Here is a 27,464-nt window from a genome sequence, read left to right as displayed (position 1 = left end):
AGTTAACGGTCCTGGGTGAGTAGAATATTAGATTAGAGATACAGCACTGAAACAGGCCCTTCGGCCCACCGAGTCTGTGCCGAACATCAACCACCCATTTATACTAATCCTACACTAACCCATATTCCTACCAAACATCCCCACCTGTCCCTATATTTCCCTACCACCTACCTATACTAGTGACAATTTATAATGGCCAATTTACCTATCAACCTGCAAGTCTTTTGGCTTGTGGGAGGAAACCGGAGCACCCGGAGAAAACCCACGCAGACACAGGGAGAACTTGCAAACTCCACACAGGCAGTACCCGGAATCGAACCCGGGTCCCTGGAGCTGTGAGGCTGCGGTGCTAACCACTGCGCCACTGTGTCGAAATATATCAGTGGCCTCAATCAGCACTGAAACTGTTGGGCAGTTTGCTCCCTTCCGTTTGAAGAAAGGGGAGAGAACATGAAATTTGGAAAAATAAACAGTAAGCATTACAGTAAAGAAGCAAAGGTTAAAACAATTAAACATAGAGGAAAGGCGAGGTGGAGAGTGGAAGAAGGCTAGGGAGGCAACCATATGCAGAGAGGCACAGATTGGGAGCAAAATACAGACAAAAATGAACAGGAAAAGTCATTGTTAATTCGTGCTGGGATGCATTTATTGCCCACCCATAATTGCCTTCTGAGTGGTTTGTTAGGCCATGTTTTTATTCTTGTCATGGGATGTGGGCACCGATGGCAAGGCCAACATTTGTTGCCCATCCCTAATTGCCCTTGAACTGAGTGCTTTGCAATTTCAGAGGGCAGTTAACAGTCAACTGCATGCTGCAGGTTTGCAGTCCCATATAAGATGGTAGATGGGTTTTTATGACAATCGACGACAGTTTCATGGCACCCTGACAGATTTTTATGAATCAGCTGAATTTAAATCCCATCTGCGGCCATTTGAATTCACACAACCAGAACACTAGCCCGGGCTGCAGGATTACTAGCCCAGCAACATTATCATTTTGCTGGCGTCACGCCTGCGTTCAATGTGTTTTAGGTATTTCCACAGTGTTGTTAAGGAAGGAGTTCCTTTTTTGACCCATTTTCTCAGAGGGCGGATTATTCATTTTCAAGCATTGCTCGAATCCCCCCAGAAATGTGTCATCAAGCCAGTGGTGATACTGAACACGAGCCTCCTCTCCCCACCCCCACCCTACTCCATCTAAACTTCTATTCCTTTCTCCCTGATGTCAGGTGCATGGCGATGGGGGTTGGTGTGCAATGAGATCTGCAGGAATGATAACAGCACCGCACACATCAACACGACACCTGGGAAACTTGCACTAGTTTGGCAAACATGGGTCTCTCTGAGTGATAAGATAAGAGATAGCAGTGTGAACGATTTACTGTCTAGAGTAAGTGGCTTCTGTTTGAGGTCCCGTGGCCGGTATGTCCTGAGGTCCTGCACGTTGTACAAGAGAGAATGCGGATCATGAAGCGGGTAAGGGATGGGGGAGGGGGAAGGGGAGAAGGGGTGCAACAGAGAGATGGAATGGAGAGAGAGAAAGCAAGAGAGAAAGCAAGCAAGAAAAAAACCATGAAAGGAAGGAAGGGAGGAAGGACGGAAGGACGGAAGGGAAGGAAGGAAGGAAGGAAGTAGAGGAAAGGAAGGAGGCTTGAGTGGATGAATGGGCCTGTTACTGTGTAAGCAGCTCAAGAGGGGCTGAATGGGCCTCCTCTTCTTCCTGTGTAACAAGGTCTAGAGGGGCTGAATGGCCTCTTGCTGCACCTGTGTAGCAGGCTGAGAAGGGGCGGAATGGCCACCTCCAGTTCCTGCTAACAGTTTTGAGACGGAATGAACGGCCTTTAATTATGGTCCAAAGGACTAAAAAACTTTCAGCAGCTCAATCTAAACTGACTTCACCAAGTGAAGCCCTCGGGAGTCTTTGAAGAAGCAGGGCCTTGCAAAATTCGCGTTCTTTTTTGTATGAGTGTCTATCACCGTGGGGACAGGGGGGACACTGTGATAGAATCCAATGCAGCCTCCGTACAAAAACCTCGCTCTACACACCTCGAGGAAGATCAGCAGAAGAGCAGTGGCAACAGAGTAAACGAATAAACATCTCCTCTGGATTATGGCGGGAGCTGGGCCCTTTCAATCTTGTAGATGCCTCAGAATGGTCCAGCTTTATAACCTAGAGCATTCCTCTGGAAAAGAGAATAACTGTGTTATTTGTGTGAAAACTGGTTACTCTTTTACCCCTGAAACACCACCCCGGTGTCTTGGGACCAATATTGATCCCTCAACCAACATCACAATGATCTGCTCATTAATTTCACTGCTGTTTGATGGGACTTCCTTGGTCCAATATCAGTTGCTCTGTCTCCCTGTGGTGACCACTTCCTAAACAAACTGCTTCATTGGCTGTAAGCTGCTTTGTGTGTCCTGATTGTCTTGACCAGTGCTTCCTAAATGCTGAGCAGGTCACTTTTAGCAAACTGTTTTCGACCGGGTTCGTGTAACATGATTTGCTGATGTGCGACAACAGCACCACTCAATTTCGGGACCGGCACCAAACTGACGGTGTTAGGTAAGATAAAGGGGTCTTTTGTTCTCTCTACCTTCATGTCTAGCTGTGTGCATTCCAAGCTTACTGCCCCCCCCCCCCCTCCTCCCCGGACAGTTTAACGAGTTAGGCAGCCGGTTAGATCTGTCTCATGACCGCCGAGAATTGCGCCTAATTTCCCTCCTGCCACAAGCATCCGTTTGTCACTTTGGCGCGGTGTTTCTCTCCCCGGGACGACACTGGCCCTTCCTTCTGGTTCGCAAAGACCAGTCCAACGGGACACCCGCTTGGTGATGTGTTCCACGGTAAACCGCCCGGCACAGACCCGTTCAGCTGCAAGGGTAACAGTTCCCGGGCCAGTTCATGACTGGGTTTAGGCCACTGTGCAGGAAACATAGCTTACTTCGGCGACGGGACCAAGTTAACAGTTTTCGGTAAGGGACTCTGTTCTTCCTATCAGATCAACATCTAGGTTTATATGCGGGGAGTAAGTTCAGATATTAGATGCAGAAAGGGGTTAAATCATGAGGACTTGGTTACTCAGACTAAGCTGACAGTCCCTTGAATCGAGATCATTAAAGGGCTGATATAATCGAGGTGCTTGAGGTGTTGGATCGATAGAGAGAAACTGCTTCTTCAGGTTGGGGGGAGTCCAGAACAATTTAAATTCGAGCCGTTCAGGGGTGATATCAGGAACTCTCCCCACACCCCCCACAACAAAATAATATGCTGTTGAGGCTGGGCGTCGATTGATAAGTTCAAATTCAAGATTGTTAGATTTTTGTTAAACAGAAGTATTGACAGTTACAGAACCAAGGTGGGATGATGGAGTTAAGATTCAGAACAACCCTGATCTAACTGCATGGTGGAAGAGGCTCGAAGGGCTGAACAGCCACCTCCTGTCCCCCTGTTCCAACACCCTTTACGGGCCATTGAAACAGTCAGAACTTCAATGGAATAGACTTAACAATCTAGACTAGAGGGGGATTTTGCGACAGCCCCATACCATTGTGTAATGCTAGAGAAGCATATTTCGGAGATGGGACCAAACTGGTGGTTTTAGGTGAGTGAATGCATTCCTGATGCTGGAAAAGTTAATTCAATTTGGGAATTCACGTGGGGTGGTCCAGGGAGTGAAAATATGGGAATTTGGTGAATTGATTTCGACTCTTGAGCTGCCAAAGGGAGACCTACAACTGCTGAATTCACGTCACTGGATGGAAAGGGGTTTGAGTGGGGACATAAGGTAGGGTCTCTAAAATAAACAGTGTAAACAGCAATTGCAGCTGCAAATGAGAACAGAACAAGAGGACACAGGCACAGAACGAAAACTGTCAGATTCAATTCTTCAGTATGCCGTTATGGACTGCATATGATTAAAAAAGCAGAGGCTCTGGATAGAGCAAAACAAAACATATTTACAAGTGAGCTCCCAAAACTGAGAGGATATAACCACAGGAAAGAATGAAGAGGCTGGTGCTGTTTTCTCTAGAAAAGAGAAGGCTGAAGGGAATAACCTGATCGAGGTATTTAAAATTATGACAGAGGCAAGATGATTCTACTTGTTGGGGAGACCAGAACCAGGGGACCATCAATATAAGACAGTTACTAATAAATCCAATATGGAATTCAGGAGAAGCCTTTTCAACCAGAGAGTGGCGAGAATGTGGACCTCGCTACCACAGGGAGTGGGCTGAGGCGAATAGCAGAGATGTATTTAAGAGGGAAGCTGGATAAACATATGGGGGAGAAAGGAATAAAAGGACCTATTGATGGGGTGAGATGAAGAGGGTGTGAGAAGGATAATGTGTAGCATTTAATCGGCTAGGATGTAGTGGGCTGAATGGCCTGGTTCGGTGCTGAAGTGTCGATATGATTTGATGTATTCCCCATTAACCTGAAGCGTTTAAATGGATGAGAAATATCAAAAGGGATTTTTTAAATTTGTGAATGGAGACTGGGTGTAGAATGCACATTGAACGGCCTGGGAAACGTGAGCTGAAAGTCCAGGGCAGATTGCGAATGATCTTTCCTCATTTACCAGAATCATGCCGGAATTAAATTGTGGGGGCAGGTTGCTTAGAGATGTTGAGCATTGGAGATTAAGGATTGATCCAACTGATGTGTTTAAGATAATGAGAGGATTCGATAGGGCAGATAGAGCTGCAATTTACGCGGGTGTCAGAGCCCAGAACAAGGGTGAGGGTGGAGGGGAGCATTAGCTTAACATTAAAGCTTGGCCGTTCAGGGGTGATGCCAGAAAGGACATAACTGAACAAACGGTGGTGGAAATCTGGGCCTCTCTCCCCTATGAAACTGCTGAGGCCACAGGGTCAATTGTCACTTCCCAATCTGAGAATGATAGAGCCTTGTTAGGAAAAGGGTTTGGAACACAAACAGGCTGATGGGGTTACAATACAGATGAGTCATGACCTCACTGAATGTCGGAACAAGCTCGATGGGCTGAATGGCCTACTCCAGCGACAGCATTTCTATGTTCCTTTGTGCCAATACTCCGGGAGGTTCTTTCTAGTTGTGAAAGGCTCCTTCAGGACATGAATCAGAGAGAGGTGAGAGGTTTTGATGCAGGGATTTAGCTCTGTGCTCTTCTGATATTTACTACTTCGGAGCTGGTACCAAGTTAACTGTTTTAGGTACGTTACCGTCTATATAAACATCTATTGTTCCATCAACCATAATGTATCGGTCTGTGTATCCATCTTTATGTTTATCTATCGACGTAGCTACTTTTCTGTCGGTGTATATGTCTATCCAAAGGTGTGTTTTGGTACTGTTGTTTAGTATAGTGCAGGCGGGAGCTACCAGCCTTTGCATTTTGGAGAACGTTCGGCTCTAACAGTATTGGGTGAGTTAGACTTTCATTCAATGAAGCTAGGGATGCTGGGTTCATCTTGTCTGTGCAGGCTGGTGGTCATCTGATGGACTGGCTCTCTGCTCCTTTTCACCAGCAGGAGAGAGGAGCATGAATGGGGAGGAGTGTCTATGAGGAGGCTTCCCCTTGCCTTCCCCAGACACGGTGAGAAATGAATCCGTTCTGTAAGCATTTTTCTAACTGGCACGTTCGGCACCTGAGCTATCTGGTCCCCAACTTGTGTGTAGAAGTTAATTAATAATTATGAACAACTCCATGTAAAATCTTCCAGTATTATAAGCACTGTATCTGTGGACATCTAACATATTCACAGATGGATGGATAGACGGTACTGTGAATGTTGCTAGCTTTAATGGTCAAGCCCCCTCTCCCCCACCTCCCCACCCGGTTATTTTATGCGTGTACTTTGTTGTATGGTCAGCTCATGTTAGTCAAAGGGCAATATCAAATATTAATGAGATGGACACTGAAAACTGGCAGGGCGCTATTGAGGAATGGTTTCGTGTTGTCACATGATGATGTGGGTGCAGGAAATACCCAGCTATCATATTTTGGAGACGGCACTTAGTTAACAGTCCTGGGTGAGTGAGATATTTGTTGAAACATATCAGTGGTCTCAGTAATTATTAAAACTGTCGGCCAGTTTGTCCCCGTCAGTTTGAAGAAAGGGGAGAGACCATAAACTTTAGAAAAAAACAAAGAGTAACGAAGCAACAGTTAAAACAACTAAACATAGGGCAATGGCGAGGTGGAAATGGAGGAAGGTTAGGGAGGCAAACCTTATCTACAGAGAGACAGATTGGGAGCAAAATGCAGGGAAAAGGGGACGGAAAATTAGAGAGACAAAGATGGGAGAGGTCGAGACAAAGACAAAAGAAATAACAAAAAGAGGTAAAGAGGGAAAGGGCGGGGTAACAAATGCAACCCAATACAAAACGATGCAACTGCGCTTAATTAACCGGCGTGTAGAGAGTTAAAGATTCCCCAGCTTTGTTGCAACTGTGTAACATTGTGTCAGGAAACAATGACTATACATTTGGCGATGGCACAAACCTCGTGGTTTTAGGTAACTGATTAACGTGGCGTCAGTGAGAATCATTCCGCACGGTCTGATATGGTATAGTCTGATTGAAATTTACAAGATTAATATATGAAGATAACGCTAATCATATTGCCTATTCAGGTGACATCCGTTTCTTAACAATGACCGATTGTGTGTTGAAATCAACAAGTGATAGCTGTCTGGGAAATCAGACTCTGAATGGCCTACCCCTGTCCCGAATGTTACTCTATCGGTTTAATGCGAGGAGTGAGATAGAGAGAGAGCTTGGTTAAAAAAAGGGTCAAGATGTTTGAAGTGACCAGTTGATGATGCTGGAACGCACCATCATTGGTTAAGAATTCACGAGGTGTTGAGTGAGGAAGTGAGGATTAACATTTACAAATCACTGGTAAGGTCCCAGCTGGAGTATTGTGTTCAGTCCTGGGTACCACACTTTATGACGGTTGTCGAGGCCTTAGATTGGGAGCAGAAATTATTCACCAGAATTGTACCAGAGATGAGGGACCTCAGATAGTTGGAGAGACTGGAGAACAGAAAAGGTTAAATGGAGATTGAATAGAGGTGTTCAAATTAGTGAAGGTTTTGGATAGAATTAATAATCAGAAACAGTCTCCATTGGTAGATGGGTCGGTAACCAGAGGACACAGGTTTTGAGGCAATTGACATAAAGGACCAGTGGCGGGATGAAGAGACATTCTCCCACAGAGGTAGTTACTGGATCGGGAAGGCATATCTGAACTGGTGGTGGAAGTTGGTTCAGTAGAAACTTTCAAAATAGAAATTGATAGATACTCGAAGGGAAATATACAGGACGATGGTAAAACCTTTCATAAAGCCAGCAGAGGTCCTATGGGCCGAATGGTCTCCCCTTCAGTGATGTATATTTCTGATTCTATGACCTTGCTCGTGAGCCACAAATGTAAATTAGGAGATATATAAATTAAGGAGATGTGATCTGCAAACGCTTTCGAGGACAGGGTCCAAGTGTGATATAGACAAGACCTGCACCTCGCCTTGTGAGGTTTTGTTACAAGGGTCTCTCACTGTGTTCTGGCTATCAATATTACTTCGGAAGCGGTACCAAGTTAGTTGTGACAGGTGAGTCCAGGAATGTTAGGCCAATTCTGAGAATGCATGTTGTCTGAAATGGTCGGAAAGATGTTTAAGGCTCCGGGTTCATTGGTGAAAGACATTTTTCCAATGCATTTAAGATATAAACAGAGACAGAGAGAGAGAGAAGGAGAAAGACTGATTCTTGAACTGGATATGTGTTTAAAGAAGGGAAAATTTCTCCCATTTAGCTTACTATGGACAAACAAACAAGAGCTGTATTATTCACTCAAATATTCGGCAACTTTTCAGGAACCAGTCTAGTTTAGTAACAGGGCTGAAACACTGTGTTCTGGAAGCTCCGACTATTTCTTTGGTGACGGGACAAAACTGACTGTGTTGGGTGAGTTGGACGTTCTTTGAAAAACAATGATTGCAGCTCACGCTGTTTCTGAGTTTCAGTTTGCAACTGAAATGTTGCATTGACAAATAACAAAAAAATTTCAGGCAGCATTTCCAATGTGCATAAAAGCCAGAATACATGGAAAATACTAAGATGCACAGGGAAAGACATTTTTTTAATTCGTTCGTGGCATGTGGACCAGAAGTTATTGCCCATCCCTAATTGCCCTCTGAGTGGTTTGCTAGCTCATTTTTTTTCATCAGATATGGGCGTCGCTGGCAAGGCCAAGATTTGTTGGCCAACCCTAATTGCTCTTGGACTGGGTGGTTTGCTGAATCAGAAGGCAGTTGCGAGTCAACTGAAGTCTGAAGTCACTTCTCTGACAACAGCGCGATTTTCTGACAATTGACGATAGTTTCCTGCAGTTAAACCAGACTTTCATTTATCAGTTGAAGTTTAATTCCTCCAGCTACCCTCGGGATTTGAACCAGAACATTACTAGCACAGTAACATTATCACTTTGCAACCATCGCCCCTGCACTCAATGGGGTGTAGGTCTTTCCGCAGTCCTGTCAGGGAGGGAGTTGCAGATTTGTGAACCGTTTTCTCAGAGGGCGGATTATTTGTTTCCAAAAAATGCTGTCATCGTTCTTCCCCCAGAATGAGTGAAATAAAACATCATAATTACATTTAATTATATAGAATTTACAGTGTGTAAGCAAGCCAGTGGTGAAACTGCACACGAGCCTCCTCTCACCCTTACTTCATCTAATCTTCTATTCCTTTCTCTCCCATGTCTTTTTCCAATTTACTCCTTGAAAGCATCTCCAAAATCCATCTCAACCCATTCCTTGTGGTAGTGCATTCCACATTATTACCACTATCAGAGTAACGAACTTCCCTTTCTATTCCTCACAATGAATTTCTAATTAACATTATAATGCCCTTGACATAAAGAGTCAAATCTCCAGTGCATTCTGTGTGAAGTTTTGCATCAGTGCACCAGCTTCATTGCTCTTCGACCTGTAGTTATACTATTGTCATGTAACATTGTGTACAGGAAATACTCTGTATTACTTCGGTGACGGGACAAAATTGATTGTTTTAGGTGAGTACAGAACTGAAGCTTTTGTTGTTTTCGTTAATGAGGATCCTTGAGATTCTCAGACGAAATTAGATGCTCTAAAATACATCATGTTCTCGGTCACAGAATCACCTCGACGATTTATATTGGCAGCTGGACCTGCAATATCTTGGTTTAAATATCTTTCACATTTGTTTTCAACTCAACCCAAGGCCTCCCTGTCCCTGTAACGTCCTCCGGCCCCTACAAACCTCCCTATCCCTGTAACCGCCTCCAGCCTCTATAACTCTCCTTATCCCTGTAACATCCTCCAATCCAGACAAATCTCGCTGTCTCTGCAACCTCCACCAGGCCCTATAACTTACCTTTTGTTCTCCTGTGCAATATCTAGGGTGCATTGCCGCTGTCTTTACATCACACATTAATAGTATGTAAATCTACAATTTGAGTACATCATTTCGAAGACGGTGCATTTTAGCATTTCTAACTAGATGGGAGTTTTAACACTGACAGGCATCACTGTGCTCAAATAACTACGATTATACTTTTGGCGATGGGACCAAGTTAGTAGTTTTCGGTAGGTGAACGGTTACACCATTGTATTCATTTTACAGTTTAATTGTTGCCTCCAATGGGGAGTGGAGAGGGTTTAGTTAATGATTTGACCCAATCTCCAGCCTGCCTTTAAAAGAGATTAATTTGCTTCTCTTTTAGAGTAACACTATTGTTAAATTGTTCCATTCACTATCCACTGGGATAGTCAAACTTGATAAAGCCATTTGTTGGTCTATTGTTATATTCTGTGATTGCCCACAACTCTCCATTATTCTAGTTATCAATGGGAATATCAAGAATCTCATTGTAGCTTTTTATGTGAAACTAAAGCCGTACTGGGATGTCGAACATCAGATATTTTGATGGAAAACCCTCTGATTTCACCTCTCGCAGAGGAATCCGTAGTAAAAGTACATGATAATAATTGATTGTAAAAGATCTCTGGAACTCCCTCTTCAACAAAAAGCTGTGAATCCTGGAGGGCGATTAGACCTGACAAAATTGAGATGGAAATAACTTTGTTTGGGGAGGTTATCGAGGGATATCGAGATCAGATTGGTAAATGAAGTGAGGTACAGATCAGCCTTTGAATAGAGGAGCAGGATAGAGGGGCTGAATGGCCGCCTCCTGGTGCAATAGGTTGTCTGGAGGGTAATAGTTTTGTAATGGGAGTGTAACACTGTGTTATGGAAAGACCGAACCATTATATTTTGGCCAAGGGACCAAGCTCACAGTTTTGGGTATGTAAATGTTAAAGGCTTTGTTTGTCTAACTAGTCCTTGAAGCGGCCAACACTCCCAGCTGATACACACTACTGAGTCAGCGGCGCTTGAGATGGCTTGGCCATGTGAGCCGCATGGAAGATGGCAGGATCCCCAAAGACACATTGTACAGCGAGTTCGCCACTGGTATCAGACCCACAGGCCGTCCATGTCTCCGCTATAAAGACGTCTGCAAACGCGACATGAAATCGTGTGACATTGATCACATGTCGTGGGAGTCAGTTGCCAGCGTTCGCCAGAGCTGGCGGGCAGCCATAAAGACAGGGCTAAATTGTGGCGAGTCGAAGAGACTTAGTAGTTGGCAGGAAAAAAGACAGAGGCGCAAGGGGAGAGCCAACTGTGCAACAGCCCCGACAAACAAATTTCTCTGCAGCACCTGTGGAAGAGCCTGTCACTCCAGAATTGGCTTTTATAGCCACTCCAGGCGCTGCTTCACAAACCACTGACCACCTCCAGGCGCGTATCCATTGTCTCTCGAGATAAGTAGGCCCAAAAGAAAGAAAAGAAAGAAGAAGGGATAGTCTATCATCATATTCTGTAGTTTCCCATTACTGTCCAGTTTTCGAATTATCAACCAGCACATCGACAATCTTATTATCCTTTCAAAAATATAGAAAATGCTGTGTGACATTAAACCGACAGAGAAGTGCATTGGGTTGTCTAACGTAGAATGTTATGGTGGAAATGCCTTCTTGTGATTGGCTGAATTGTTTTGGAATTGGGAGACATTCCTCAGGCTCTTTTCTCAGGAGGGTTATTGGGTGGAGTAGAATCCAGGATAGACATGGCTGTAAAGACATGACCCTAATACTTTTGTCAATCCATACTTTATGGGCTTGCAGCCAAAATTAAGTCAACAATTCTGAGCTGTTGCCGCATAAAATTGTTAACCTCACACTAATTCATAAAAATGACCGCTTCGATTTTGTTTTAGAAGATTGTGCTTTGCCTTCATCCGTATAAAATTCAATCCCATTCTTAAACAGAGTTTGTTCAGCTTGTTATGATTAACGTCCTGAAGCAGTGATCTTCTGGAATGAATGCTCACTGTTGATAATGGGACAGACTTCTAAAAAAAACAGTTGATGGAAATAATTCGACAAATATGCATGTTGGACACAAGAATACCACTCGGCCCATCTTACTAGAGTCGGCTGTTGGGAAATGTTCTCCAATTCGCCTCCCTCACCCCTTTTCTTTCTATACAGCCCTGCAATTTTCGCCTTTTTGAACTATGATCCAATTCTTTTTTGAAGTTCAATATGCAATCAGTATCTATCACACTTTCAGGTAATGCATTCCATATCATAACAAGTCGTTGTGTAAAGAAATGGCCCCTCAATAAACATCTGGATCTTTTGCCAATTGCCTTAAATCTATGTTCTCTGGTTGTGAAATCTCCGGCCAGTGGAATCAGTCTCCCCCTACTGACTCTAACAAAGCCCTTCGTGGCTTTGAAAGCAGCTATTAACTCCCTCCTTCACCTTCTCTGGGAGAACAATCCCAGCTTCTCCAGTCTGTCCACATAACTGAGTCCCTCATTTCTAGGACCATTCCAGTAAATCTCTCTCTGCACGCTCTCCAAGACCTTGACATCCTTCCAAAAGTGTGGTGCCCTGAATTGGGCACGAGACTCCAGCTCAGGCCTAACTGAGGGCCCTGGTAGTTTTACAACTGGCCTGTGACATTGTGTTCAGCTGGGACCTCGATCTCTTACTTTGGCTCTGGGATTACGTTCTAGGTCGGTAAACAAGAATAGATCTCAATATTCAAATTTAATTCGCTCTAAGTGTTCATTCATTGCTTCGTAATTCTGCCAAAACTCACAAACCTGGCCACATACTGGAAAACTTGAGTAAATTTTAATCCCAAGATGCACAATTTTGCAAAGACAACGTTACCAGACTTCTCTGTGTCTACCCTCCGGAACCCCCCCCCCCTCCCACCCTTTCATAATCTTAGACGCCTCTTTCAGGTCACCTCTAAGCCTTCTCTTATCTATCATAAAGGCTATTCAGTCTTTCCTGATTGGTAAATATGTATGAAGACGAGAACTGTGCACAGTGATCCAAGTGTGGTCTAACCGAGGGATATGGAGACCAGAACTGTGCACAGAGCTCCAAGAACGTCTAATCAAATTTTACCATAATTTCTCTGTTTTCAAATGGAATGGTGGAGAAAAGGTCAGAAAAATCTACACATTGCAATTGGTTGAATGATAATTGTTCCAAGGTGTCAGCGCATTCGATGAAGTATCATGTAATCATTGGTACCCAGCAGTTTTAATACTGCTTTGTAACACTGTGTTCTGGAAACAGCACACCTCTCCGCTTTGGCGATGGGACAAGATTAACAGTTCTGGGTATGTAAAACCGAGCGATTTGTCCCCCCAGTGTTCAATGTAAAAGCATTAAGCTTCACCAATGTAAAAGCAGAGAGGCAAGGCTCAACTAGTAGTGATTATCTTAAAGGCTGAACTCAGGAAGGGCCACTGTCGAGTTTATAACAGATGCAAACCCTAGACAACGAGTTTGTAATGGACTCCAATCAAACATAAGAAGCCACAAAGGACCATTCATCCCTTGAGCATCTTCCACCATTCACTTAAATTATGGCTGAGTTTTATCTTAGCGCCAGCTACCGTCAAACAAAAATTCTTGAATGTAATAAACAAAGACTAGATCTCGTCAAGGTTGTAGAAGATTAGATACTAAATGGCAAACTCACCTAGTCTTCCTTCAAGAAAATAACTAAATTGAGTTCATAAGGAATTGACTTAAATTTATGCTGAAACACTATCGAAAATCAGACTTCAAAGTGAGAGATATGTGGCAATGTCCAAACAGTTTAACAATTTCACTACATGCTCACTTGATATACTAAATAAATACAGTGAACAAGCTACAGTATTGACAGTCTACGGGAACTGTTAGGCCATCCTAGTTTTCTGATAGGAATGTAGCATTGTGGATGCAACTGCTAACGTTCATTTTGGCCACAGTCCCAAATTAACAGTGTTGGGTAAGTTTTAAAAAATGTAACGTTTTGAGTGCGTCAATTAAGTTAGTTGTATATTTACCCATGGCATTACACTCCAGTACAAAACTGAACAGAGCTGCATGTCTGACCCTGCTTCCCAGATTTCCCTCGTTGCCCCACTTATTACCAAATTATCGTAATAATTATTATATTTAATTCGCAATATTTCAGAAAGATATATTCTGAAAACTGGTAGGGTAATGCAGAGAAGATTAAGTGGTGGTGGGGTGATTGATACCAGGGAGAAAAGATTTCAGCTTTGTAGAGAGACTGGAAAAGCAGAATGTTGTTCTCCTTGGAGCAGAGAAGGTTAAAGAAGATTTGCTTGTGTGGTACCAGGGATGAAGGACTTCAATTGTGTGGAGATACTGGAGAAACTGGGGTTGTTCTCCTCAGAGAAGAGAAGGTTAATGTGGGAATTAATATCATATTCAAAATGCCCAAAATCATATGGTTTGTAAGAGAGTAAATAAGAATAACTCATTTCTGCTGGGAGAAGGGTCGGTAAGCAGAGAGAACAGATTTGTGATTGGTAAAAGAAACAAAGAGGGAGATGAGCATTTGTTTTTACACAGCCAGTTGTTGTCATGTGGAATGCACTGCCTGAAAATAGCTTAAACAATGCATTTGATGCATACTTGAAGGCTAACAATTGTAGGGTTATGGGGAAACAGCAAGAAGCTCTGGGTGTTAGCAGAAGATTGAGCAACCTGCAGGCTAAATTCTAATTGGTATCCCCTGATGCAGTACGACATCGTACTTGGCTGCATCTTTAATATTGACCAATATCCAATAATAACAGCAAACAAAGCACAGGGCTTCCTTTGCAGGGGATTAGCTAGCATTCCAAAGCACAGAAGTTACATGAAACTTATATAGAACTTTGGTTCGATCGTTGCAATTTCAATGCATTATCCCCAGCACCAACTGCATCCATCTAGAGGGGAGAGACACTCTTGTTAGTTTTAGTGTAGGGTTGTAGCATGGTGCTTCAGGATATGAACAGTATTTTGGAGGGGGCACGAAGCTAAGCGTTTCGGGTGAGTAGATGACAGTACAAGAGGTCTCAGTTAATGATGGATGGACCAAGGTCTGCTGTTGTTCTCCGGTTGCAGTTCTCTAATTGTGGGGAGGGATTTTAGCAGATGAACACAAGGATTCATTTCACGTGTGGGGGATATTTACGCGGGATTAGTGCATTGTTCTGTCAGTGAGGCGGTGGCTCCTTATTTCTGTAACTTCCGCTAGTCCTAATAGAAACCCTGATGATTTCTCAGTGCTCCTCCAATTCTGGCCTCTTGTGCATCCTCCATTCCCTTGAACCCACCATTGGCTGCTGTGCCTTCAGCTGCCTGAGCCCTAAACCCTGGAATTCCCTCCTTAAACCCCTCCGCTCCTCTACCTCTCTCCTTCTTTAAGAAGCATCTTAGAACCTACTTCTTTGACTGGTCACCTGTCCCTAATATCTCCTTGTATAACTCGATATCATGTTGCTGTCTGAGTTGCTCCTCTGTTGAGATTTTGCACTACATCAACGGGGTTAGATAAATGCAATGTTTCGTTGTTATTAATCACCAGGTAGGCCTCGCCTGGAGTATTGTGACCAGTTCATGGTTAACACACTTTAGGAAGGATGTCAAGGCCATAGAGAGGGTGCAGAAGATGTTTACTAGAATGGTACCAGACATGGGGAGGTATCACTTATGTGTAGAGATGGGAGAAGCTGGGATTGTTCTACTCAGAGCAGAGAAGGCGAAGGGGAGATTAGTGTTGTTTTATTAAGATTATTCTTACAATAAAGACACATTCGCAAGTAACCAGGAAAAGCAGACAAAATATAAAGGGAAAATTAATTGAAGACAAACAACAGCGTGGTGAATCCCGGAGGGAGGAAGTCCCAATAAAAGTACAATTGTTCAGACCAAAATTAAACTTGTGTTCAGCCCCTTTGCAAACAGGCAGATTTTGGACAGCAACGTGCACAAGGCACTTTCGTGTATTGCAGCAAAGGTACCAAACTAACGAGTGCTAGGTAAAGACGCACCATTTTCAAACTGCATCTGTCAACTGCAGCTCAACAGGTTGAGAAAGAGACCAGTTCTCAAAATGCTGCTTGGGTTTAAGTATTTCAGTGAAGTTACACAGTGGTGACACTCTTACCTCCGAGTCAAAAGAAAAAGCGAATTCCACATTGTCACTATTCTCTGGGTGAAGAGACGTCTCCTGAAATCTCCAATGGTTCAATATTCAGAACAGAAATATAACAAGATTCGGCATCAGTCATTGTGTTAATGATTTTATCATTTTAATATTCATGGAATTCTCACAGAGTCTTGACTGTAAACCCAAACCTGTTCAGGTATTTCTTTCGCAATATTACGCTCATAGAGCTTGAGAGTTAAAGAACTGACTGTGGAGTGTAGTCACTGTTGTAATGCAGGGAAAGATTTCAGCCAAAATGCGCACAGCAAGATCCCACAAGCATCATTGCACTAAATGACCAGATAACCGGAAATGGTGGATGTGAAGTGTTGAATGACGGATAATTATTGGCTCGGACACACTCCCCTTATTTTCTTTGAGCCAATACATTGTTTCTCAAACGGTACAATTTTAAATTGGGTGCAGGGACAGAGAAACCAGGGGGATGTATGTTCATAAATCTATGAAGGTGGCAGGGCAGGTTCAAAAGGCTATCAAAGGGCACACTGAATCCTTTTGGCTCTGTAAACAGAGGCACAGAGGGCAAAAGCAAAGCTGTTATCATGAACATTTATAAAACACTGTTTAGGCCTCAGTAGCAGCATTGTGTTCCATTTTGGTGCCACCCTTTGGAAAACAGGTTTAAGTCCCCAGAGAGAATGCAGAGTAGATTGACTGGAATGGCTCCAGGGTTAGAACATAGAACATAGAACATAGAAAAATACAGCACAGAACAGGCCCTTCGGCCCACGATGTTGTGCCGATCCTTTGTCCTCTGTCAAGGACAATTTAATCTATACCCCATCATTCTCCTTTATCCATATACCTATCTAAAAGCCGTTTGAAAGTCCCTAAAGTTTCTGACTCAACAACTTCCCCAGGCAAGGCATTCCATGTCCCGACCACTCTCTGGGTAAAGAACCTTCCCCTGACATCCCCCTTATATCTCCCACCCTTCACTTTAAATTTATGACCCCTTGTAACGCTTTGCTCCACCCGGGGAAAAAGTTTCTGACTGTCTACCCTATCTATTCCCCTGATCATCTTATAAACCTCTATCATGTCACCCCTCATCCTTCTCCGTTCTAATGAGAAGAGGCCTAGAATGTTCAGCCTTTCCTCGTAAGACTTATTCTCCATTCCAGGCAACATCCTGGTAAATCTCCTCTGCACCCTCTCCAAGGCTTCCACATCCTTCCTAAAATGAGGCGACCAGAACTGCACACAGTACTCCAAATGAGGCCTTACCAAGGTCCTGTACAGCTGCATCATCACCTCACGGCTCTTAAATTCAATCCCTCTGCTAATGAACGCTAACACCCCATATGCCTTCTTCACAGCCCTATCCACTTGAGTTGCAACTTTCAACGATCTATGCACATAGACCCCAAGGTCTCTCTGCTCCTCCACATGCCCAAGAACCCTACCGTTAACCCAGTATTTTGCATTCGTGTTTGTCCTTCCAAAATGGACGACCTCACACTTTTCAGGGTTAAACTCCATCTGCCACTTTTCAGCCCAGCACTGCAACCTATCCAAGTCCCTTTGCAGACGACAATAGCCCTCCTCGGTATCCACAACTCCACCAACCTTTGTATCATCTGCAAATTTACTGACCCACCCTTCGACTTCCTCATCCAAGTCGTTAATAAAAATCACAAACAGGAGAGGACCCAGAACTGATCCCTGCGGCACGCCACTGGTAACTGGGCTCCAGGCTGAGTATTTACCATCTAAGACCACTCTCTGCCTTCTATCAGTTAGCCAATTCTTAATCCAACTGGCCACATTCCCCACTATCCCATGCCTCCTGACTTTCTCCATAAGTCTACCATGGGGGACCTTATCAAATGCCTTACTAAAATCCATGTACACCACATCCACTGGTTTACCCTCATCCACTTGCTTGGTCACCTGCTCAAAGAATTCAATCAGGCTTGTGAGGCAAGACCTACCCCTCACAAAACCGTGCTGACTGTCCCGAATCAAGCAGTGTCTTTCCAGATGCTCAGAAATCCTATCCCTCAGCACCTTTTCCATCAACTTGCCTACCACCGAAGTAAGACTAACTGGCCTGTAATTCCCAGGGTTGTTCCTATTCCCTTTCTTGAACAGGGGCACAACATTTGCCACCCTCCAATCACCTGGTACCACCCCCGTCAACAGAGAAGATGAAAAGATCATTGCCAGCGGCTCTGCAATTTCATCCCTTGCTTCCCATAACATCCTTGGATATACCCCGTCAGGCCCGGGAGACTTGTCTATCTTCAAGTTATTCAAAAACCCCAACACATCTTCCCTCCTAACGAGCACTTCCTCGAGCTTACCAGTCTGTTTCACACCGTCCTCTTCAGTAATACACCCCTTCTCATTCGTAAATACCGAAGAGAAGTACTCATTCAAAACCTCACTTATCTCTTCCGGCTCAACACACAGTCTCCCGCTATTGTCCTTGACCGGACCTACGGTCCCCCTAGTCATCCTCATATTTCTGACATACGCGTAAAAGGCCTTGGGGTTTTCTTTTATCCTACCCGCCAAGCATTTTTCATGCCCTCTCTTAGCTCTCCTAATCCCTTTCTTCAGATCCTTCCTGGCCATCTTGTATCCCTCCAGAGCTATGCCTGTGCCCTTTTTCCTCAACCTTATATACGCATCCTTCTTCTTCCTAACAAGACTCTCAACCTCTCTTGTCAACCACTGTTCCCTCACATGACCATCCCTTCCCTGTCTGACAGGGACATGCTTATCAATGGCCCCTACTATCTGCTCCTTGAAAAAGTTCCACATTTCGACCGTGCCCTTCCCTGCCAGCATATGCTCCCAACTTATGCTCCTCAGTTCCTGCCTGACAGCATCATATCTACCCTTCCCCCAATTGTAAACCTTGCCCTGTTGCACATACCTATCCCTCTCCATTACCACAGTGAATGCTACAGAATTGTGATCACTATCTCCAAAGTGCTCGCCCACCAACAGCTCTATCACTTGCCCTGGTTCATTACCTAGTACCAAATCCAATATTGCCTCCCCTCTGGTCGGGCAGTCTACATACTGAGTCAGAAAAGCTTCCTGGACATACTGCACAAACACTACCCCATCCAAACTATTCGATCTAAAGAGTTGCCAATCAATATTTGGGAAGTTGAAATCCCCCATAATTACTACCCTGTGACTTCTGCTCCTTTCCAAAATCTGTTTCCCAATCTGCTCTTCCACCTCCCTGCTGCTATTGGGGGGCCGATAGAAAACTCCCATCAAGGTGACTGCTCCTTTCCTGTTCCTGACCTCAACCCACAGTGCCTCAGTCGGCAGATCCTCCTCGAAAATTCTTTCAGCAGTTGTTACACTATTTCTAACTAACAATGCCACCCCCCCCACCTCTTTTACCACCATTCCTAATCTTATGAAAACATCTATAACCAGGTACCTCCAAGAACCATTCCTCCCCCTCACCTATCCACGTTTCAGTGATGGCCACAACATCGTAGTCCCAAGTGCCCATCCACGCCTTCAATTCACTCACCTTATTCCTGATGCTTCTTGCGTTGAAGTATACGCACTTTAACCCTTCTCCGTGCCCATCTGTCCTCTGCGACAGTGCTACCTTCCCCAATACCTCACTACACTCTTTGTCTTTCTGAGTGGACCCACTGGTCCCTGGACTACAAGTCCGGTGCCCATCCCCCTCCCAAACTAGTTTAAACCCTCCCGAACAGTACTAGCAAACCTCCCTCCCAGGATATTGGTGCCCCTCTGGTTCAGATGCAGCCCGTCCTGTTTGAACAGGTCCCATCTTCCCCAGAATGCAGTCCAATTATCCAAGAACTGGAAGCCCTCTCTTCTACACCATTCCTGCAGCCACGTGTTCAGCTGTGCTCTCTCCCTATTCCTAGCCTCACTATCACGTTAAGGAAATTCAGAAATCGTGAAGAGATTGTAGAAGCTGGGATTGTTCTCCTTAGAGCAGAGAAGGTACAGGGAAAATTTTAATCGAGGTGCTGAAACTCAGGAAGGCTTTCGATAGAGTTAAAAGGGAGAAACCTTTTTTTCCAGTGGTAGGAGGTTCGGTAACCAGAAGGACACAGATTTAAGGTCGTTGGCAAAAAAAAAAGGGGATGAGGAAATATTTTGTTTAAACAGCGATTTGTTGTGATTTGGAATGTAATGCCTGACATGGTGCTGAAAGCAGATTCAATAGTAGCTTCACTTCAAAAGTAGCTTTCAAAAGGGAAATAGAGAGAGTTTGAAGGTACATAGTTTACTGGGTTATGTGAGAAGAACAGGGTGGGGAGTAGGATTAATTGGCTAGTTCTACCAAAGAGCTGGAATTCACACAACAGGCCGAATGGTCCCCTCCTTTCATGTGTGAGTTTACGGTAGCACTAATTATTAAATATTACATTTGGGGGAAGAGACAAGAGTAGGATTAGAATCATAATACAGCACAGAGGGGGGCCATTCAGCCCATCGAGTCCATGCCAGCTCTCTGTCTGGCAATCCAATCAGTCCCACTCCCTCGCTCTATCCCTGTGGCCCTGCAAGTTAATTTGCCTCAAGTGTCCATCCAATTTCCTTCTGAAATCATTCATTGTCTCCGCTTCCACCACCCTTGTAGGCAGCGAGTTCCAGGTCATTACCACACGTGGCATAAAAGTGTCCCTCCTCACATCCCCCTGCATCTTTTGCACAGCACCAGAAATCTGTCTCTTCTGGTCCTTGTACCAACAACTAATAGGTGACGCATTTCTTTGTCTACCTTATCCAAATCCGTCATAATCTTGTACACTTCTATCAAATCTCCCCTCAATCTCCTTTGCTCCAAGCAGAACAATCCCAGCTTCTCCAACCTAACCTTGTAGCTAAAATCCTTCATCCCTGGAACCATTCTGTTAAATATCCTCTGTACCCTCTCAAGGACACTCACAACCTTCCTCAAATGTGGTAATCAGAAGTGGCTGCAAAACTCTAGTTGTGGCCTAACCAGAGCTTTATAAATGTTCCCCATAACTTCCCAGATAGGAAAGGGCTCTAGATAATGGGACATGGTGAGTGATAGCCTGGTTATTGAGAACAGGCTGGCCCAGAGTTCAGGGTAACACTTTTCAGATAGACAGGAGAACCTCTTTCATAATGAGACAGACTTGTACTTCACTCAATGACGAAGAGGTTCAGATGATCAGTTTCTGCCACTTTGGGTTAAAATGTACAAAAGCAGGTCGAGGTTGCAAACTGATTCTACGTTTTATGACTGATCGGTGCTTGAGAAACAGAGAGGTTTATTCTGGAGTTGGCACAAAATTAACTGCTCTGGCTAGGATTGAAAGGTTGATATTGTTTGGTGGTTTAAAATTCTCAAGACGGGTTTCATACTCATCCATATTGTCTCCATTTACTTTTCCTGCAGGCGAAAACGATACGATTAGGCCTGCCAAAGTTACTGTCTTTGAGCCCTCTCCCGAAGAGATTAGAGAAAAGAAAAAAGCCACTGTGGTCTGCCTCGTAAGCGACTTCTACCCCGACAACATCAAGATCCACTGGCTTGTCGATGGCAAGGAGAAAGATGCTAATGACACGAACATTCACACTGATCTCAATGCCATCCTATCAAAAGAAAATACATCTTACAGCATCAGCAGCCGGCTGAGATTCGACGCCCTAGATTGGGCTCGGTCCAAGAACGTTGAGTGCAGAGTAGATCTCTACACTAACGAATCAGTGCCTGCAACAAGCAGTTCAACATTAGCTGTCAAAGCAGGTAGGCACACTAGTGAGACCAATACCATTTTATTTCAGCTTCAAAGAAATCAGAAAGTTGCATTTATATCGCACCTGTGCTCTTATGAAAGTACGAATAAGCAAGTAGATGTATCAGTAAGTCAATAAATAATTAAATAATTCATGAAATAGAACAATATTGTAGTGTAAAGGGGAAGATATGGTTAAACACTCGATTAAAATGACTCTCAATATAATAGACTACAGTGCGGGACTCAATTGTGATAATCTACATTTACACAGTGATTTCATAAAATATTCTGATGCTGAATGTTTATTGATTTTTCTTTCTTTTCCCAGAAATGTGCGGTATAAGTAAAGGTGAATATCTATCTGCTTCTATCTGTATCTGGTCTCCACACTTTGTAAAGGAGGTGAAGGTCCTTGAGAGGGTGCAGAGGAGATTTACCACAATGGTTCCAGAGATGAGGAATTTTAGCTACAAAGTTACATTGGAGAACCTGGGTTGTTCTCCTTGGAGAAAAGGAGATTGAGGGGCTATTTGACAGAGTTGTACAAGATTATGACAGGTTTACAATGGGTAGACAAAGAAAAGTTGTCCCCATGAGTTGCTGGCACAAGGACTGGGGGGGAGGGGTCACAGTTTTCAGGCTTTGGGAAAAAGATGCAGTGGGGGCGGGGTGGGGGGGGTTGGATGTGAGGAAGAAGTGTTTCATGCAGCGAGTGGTAATGACCTGGAAGTCACTGTCTACGAGGGTGGTGGAAATGGAGATAATGAATGATTTCATAAGGAAACTGGACGGACTGTTGAGGGTAATTAACTTGCAGGGCAATGGGGATGGAAGGGGAGAGCTGGACTGATTGGATTGCTCTAGAGAGATCCTGCATGGACTCGATGGGCCGAATGACCTCTTTCTGTGCTGTAATGACTCCATGACTCAAAAAATATTCACCAATAATTCTGGAATTATTACTGTGTCAGACATTTCATGTATATACTCATTTCAACATTTCCAAGCTGTAGTTTTACAGTTATACATACTATCATGCACAACGAGTTTATGAGAAAACTCCTCTGGGAGGGAAAGGCCGTTGGAATTTCGAGACCAGCCGAGTCGAATGATATAACCTCACGGTCCTCTTGGGTTCACGACCTCAGGGAAATATGTTGCCCTGTGATGAGGGAGAGGGGACGCCTGGGGATGGGAGGGGAGGGAGCTGTGTACACTTGTCTTAAAACTTACAATTCCTTGGGAGTTCATAGTGTGAATCTGGCGTGGAGATAAAAGGGACAGTTCCACTTCCCAGAGGTTAAATTAGTTTAACGCATCATCTCAAAGAAGGTTCCTCCAAAGTTGCAGTGCAGCACACACGCTGTCTACTGGCACTGGGAGAGTCAGTCTGGATTATGGGGTTCATGTCTTTGGACTGGGTCTTGAACCCACAATCGTACGACTCAGACAGGAGAGCGTTACCCACTCAGCTAGAGCTGATACATACGTGAGCCATAGCTGACACATAAGTTACAGCGGCCCCAATTCAGATCGGCCATATTGCTGAACTCCATTTGTAGTAAGGAATACCCCAGGGCTCCTTGCGTCAAAGGGAGATCAGTTCTGCTTTCGCAGCTCGACCCTGACATTGGGCTCCTTCACTGACACACATTACATTTTCACGCAGTAGCATTTCTTGCCTTGAGAGAACAGAGATTGCAACATTTTCTGTTACATTTATTTTACAGAGGCGAAAATCCAAAGCATGGCAACAGCAAAACTGACATACCTGATCCTCATCTGCAAAAGCATCTTTTATGCAATTTTCATCTCAACAATTGCTTGGAAAACTAAGGTAAGATTAAACTTACTGAAGTCCTTAATCTTGGTATTGTCATGGTGAAACTGGGTAAAGAAGTTTCTCCTGAATTCCAGACTGAAATTACGAGTGACTATCCGATATTCACGAGCCCTAGTTTTGCATTCCTATTGCACGCAGATGGAATACACCAATTCACTTTCCATTCATTCCAGCGCCCACAACACTAACCAACCAATTTAATCCAGTTGAACACAATTGTCAATGTTCTGGAATTTCCCTTGGAAAATAATTGAACTTATTGTGATTTTACAAGACTTTATATGCAAGGTTAGGAATGCATGAGCAGGAAAGAGCATGTGCATGGTTCGTCTCGATTATTCATGCACATGATGATCTGCTCAGGACAGTGATGTCGAGTCATTGGAGAGGGTGAAGGGGCGATTTACTTGAACGGTAACAGTGTTGAGGGACCTCAGTGATGTGAGGAGAATACGGAAGTTGGGATTGTTCTCCTTGGATCAGGGAAGGTTAAGGAGAGATTTAATAGAGGTGTGCACAATGATGAATGGTTTGGATAGGACAATGAATGGGGTAACAGCTTCAAAGAGGCAGCAGGATTGCCCAACCAAGGACACAGCTGTAAGGTGATTAGCCAAGGGAGCAGAGGGGCAGGTGAGAAATATATTTTGAGCCAGCGAGTTGTTGTGGTTGAGAATGCACTGGCTGAAAGGGCGGTGGAAGCTGATTCAGTAGTAACTTTCAAGAGGGAATTGGATGAATACTTGTTTGAGGGGGTGGAGGTAGTGGGGGAGGGAATAGTCTCAGGGCTATAGGGGAAAGAACTGTGAAATGGGACTAATTGGACAGCTCTTTCAAAATGCCAGTATAGGCACGCGGGACGAATGGCCTCCTTCTGTTCTGCATCAGTCCATAATTCCATGACGATAATAACGCCCTCTTTTTTTTATCATATACCAGACGTCTTACAGCAAAAGGTTTGACTGATCGTCGCAAATTAATGAACTCAAAAGATGGATAAGCAGCAGAACACACGAGGGAGCAAGGGGAGAGAAAATACGATTATTGTGAATATCTCGGGGGTGAATTTCGTCTAAAACACTCCCGCTGTCCTCGCGTAACTTTGGCGGACAACCCTAAATACCCATCACCACTGCGGGAAACGAACAGAGGAAATTTTAAGCCCCAGTCTGTCTTTTCCACTAGAATAAGTCCTTTCATGTTCTCGTCAATGTATTAAATTCCTGTTTTCTAAGTAGGTGAAGCTTTGAGAAACGTGCAAACTTTTTTTCCAGTTTATTTTGTCTGTTTATTAATTGTTAGTCTGTGTTGTTTGAAACGTTATAAAGAAACATACAACCTTACAGGACGAAAGGAGGCCACTTGGCCCATCGTGCAAGTGCTAGCTCTTTGAAAAAGCCAGTTGTTAATGCCGAGGCGATCAATTCCAGCTTTGCTGATCTCTCCATGAAACTTAAGTCCCTCATTCCGTGCAATTCTAGTAAAGCTGTGTATAATATTAAGCAGTAGTAAACAAATTGTAACTTCAAGTTCTGTTTAGTGCAACTATCAATGTCTTTTTTCCCTTTTCTGTTAATGCAATAATGTTATTACTATTTGTATCAGACACCTCATCGATTGCAGATGGAAAATGCGCTCATAATTGTCCATTATTTGTCGTGGGGTTCTCAGTGGATCCAGTATCGACAGCTCGCTTGTGATCTTCTATATTTTTTTTCTTTTCTTGTTCACTGGTTAAGAAATAAATAGAATATTTCGACAAAGAAAACCGTTTCTCTCCACTATTATTTCAGTTTTACCCCACGCGCTTGGCACAACATTTCCAAACAACATTAAAATATGCAGGTAGGCATTAGATGAATTTTATTGGGTAACGGGATCAAGGGATATTGAGCAAAGATGGGGAAATAGGGTTGGTGTGCAGATCTTCCATGATCTAATTGAATGGCGGAACATGTGCCGGGGTTTAATGGACTCCTCACACTATGCCTATGTAATAGGCTCGAGGGGCTGAATTGGACTCCTCCTGTTGCAATGCAACAGGCTCTCCTGGTTTGAATGACCTCCTCCACCCAATTCTATGCAACAGGCGTGAGAGGGCAGAATCGCTTCCTCGCTCTACGTGGCAGCTTCGAGTGGGCTAAATAGTCTCCTGTTTCCCTGTTGCTATGTGTAACCCATCCCTGACAGCCACTGAGAAGGTGTCGATGTACTACTTTCCTGAATACAAATGAATGTCTTTCTAGGCCATTTCAGAGAGCGGTTATGAGTCAACCACATTGCTGTGGGTCTGGAGTTGCATGTAGGCCAGGCCGGGTAACGGCTGCAGATTTCCACCCCAAAAGAACATGAGTTAACCAGATGGAGTTTGATACAAATCTCTCGCAGTTTCAAGGTCGCCATTGCTGATGTTAGCTATTTATTGCACATTTTGAGCTAATTAGCTGATTTGAAATTCCCCAGCGACCATGATGGGATTTGAACTCATATCTTGGGATTATGAGCCCAGCGCATTCCTACCACAATGCTGTCCTTCCAAGCAATTTCACCGATGAGTGCTTTACCAGACAGTTCTAGATTTGGGCAATTTCATCCCCGGCTTTGGCACCCAGGACGCTGCACCCCTCCTTTGTAAATGGTTTGCTCTGAGCGGGCAATGGCGCTCACAGTCGCCAAGGGATTGTCCACGTGGGAGATGGGTAATGACAGGTGGCTGCTGTCTCCCTTCTGCCCTATGGGGTTACTGAGGAATGCTGTTGGGGAGGGATCGAGCCAGTCACCTCTGTGTTTAACTGCACCAGACCCAGGCTGTGTTCATAGAAACCTAGGAACAAGAGGGGAGCCATTTTGATCCTCGCATCTGTTCTGCCATTCAGTGAGACCTTGTCTGAACTGCACCCCAGCTCCATAGAGATTTCAGCACAGAAACAGGCCATTCAGCCCGTCTGGTCCATGCCAGTGTTTCAGCTCCACATGAGCCTCCTCCCACCCACGCTTCATCTCACCCCAGCACATCTCCTTCCATTCCGTTCTCTTTCAAGTGGTTTCCCAACTTCCCCTTAAAGGCATCGATGCTATTCTTCTTACAGTGGTAGCGAGTTCCACGTTCCCACCACTCTCTGGGTAAAGAAGTCTCTCCTGATTGGATTCAATAGTGATGTGTCTTATATTTATGGCCCCATCTCCCCTATCAAACCCCTTCGTAAGCCTAAAGACGTCTATCAGGTCACCCCTCAGCTTTCTTCATTCAACAGAAAAGTGTCCCAGCCTGTTCATTCTTTCCTGATGGCTAACAGTGCACACTGACCTGCATCTCAGGAATATGAACCCATTCTCACTGGCTACAGACATTGAAAGATACCTTCATTATCAGGCTGATTGATGTACGTAGATATCGAGTCAATCTTTAAACCAGCTTTCGAAGGCTACAAGCGTTGCATTTTTGGTAATAGGAAACTCTTTTTTGTCAGCTCTATCTACCCACTATTCTAGCTCCTGGTCTCTCTATCTCACCAGTTCTCTGTCTCCATACGTCCCCTGCCTTTCTCTATGCCCTGCATCTTTCTCTCTTTTTCTATTCCCCACTATCATTCTCCCTCTCTCTTTCTATTTTTCTCTCCCTGTATCTTTCATTTATCCCTTCTTTCTCTCTGTATCTCTTATACAGCCATTCCCCTACCTCTTTTCCTTTCTATCCCATTTCTTCCTCTTCCTGTGCGCTGCCTGCTTAATTCCCCATCACTCACCATGTTTGTCTCTCTCTCTCCCCTCCCCCTCTCTCTCTATCACCTCGCTTACCGTTTTCCAAGTTGCTGACTCCTCAGTATTTTTCATTGTCTGCCTTTCTGTCTCTCTGTAACCCTCTCTCTCTCTCGCTGCCTGTCTTTCTCTCCATATTCTATCCTGTCTGTCTATTTGTCTCTCTCCATCCCTTCCCCTCTCTTTCCCTCTGTCTTTCTCTCTCTCCATCGCTTCCCTTCTCTTTCCCTCTGTCTTTCTCTCTCTCCATCCCTTCCCCTCTCTTTCCCTCTGTCTTTCTCTCTCTCCATATCTTGCCCCCTCTGTTTGTTTATCTCTCTCTCTCGCTCCCTTGCCCCCTCTTCCCCTCACCCTCTCCCTCTCTTTGTCTCTCTCCCCAGCTCTCCCTAGCTCTTTCTCTCACACACACAATCTGGTCTCGAATCACATCCCTTCCCCTTTTTTCCCAGTACTTGCTCACTCCCCGTTCCAATTCTCCATATATAAAAAAAACAACCCG

General features: G+C 44.3%; 1 protein-coding gene across 1 annotated transcript in view; it reads left to right on the top strand.

The window, feature by feature from the left end:
• The window catches only part of LOC137361197 (uncharacterized), a 52,018-nt gene extending 27,044 nt beyond the window's left edge, over window positions 1–24,974 (top strand). The window contains exons 12-15 of the mRNA XM_068026119.1: window positions 21,021–21,371; window positions 21,692–21,712; window positions 23,094–23,200; window positions 24,146–24,974. Of these exons, the coding sequence (XP_067882220.1) occupies window positions 21,021–21,371; window positions 21,692–21,712; window positions 23,094–23,200; window positions 24,146–24,172 (506 nt within the window). The 3' untranslated portion in view covers window positions 24,173–24,974. The remainder of the gene's footprint in view (window positions 1–21,020; window positions 21,372–21,691; window positions 21,713–23,093; window positions 23,201–24,145) is intronic.
• Window positions 24,975–27,464: the final 2,490 nt, after the last annotated feature.

Source organism: Heterodontus francisci, unplaced genomic scaffold (genome assembly GCF_036365525.1).
Source record: "Heterodontus francisci isolate sHetFra1 unplaced genomic scaffold, sHetFra1.hap1 HAP1_SCAFFOLD_349, whole genome shotgun sequence".
In the NCBI taxonomy this organism is placed as follows: domain Eukaryota; kingdom Metazoa; phylum Chordata; class Chondrichthyes; order Heterodontiformes; family Heterodontidae; genus Heterodontus; species Heterodontus francisci.
This window is presented reverse-complemented; position numbering and strand designations above follow the sequence as displayed.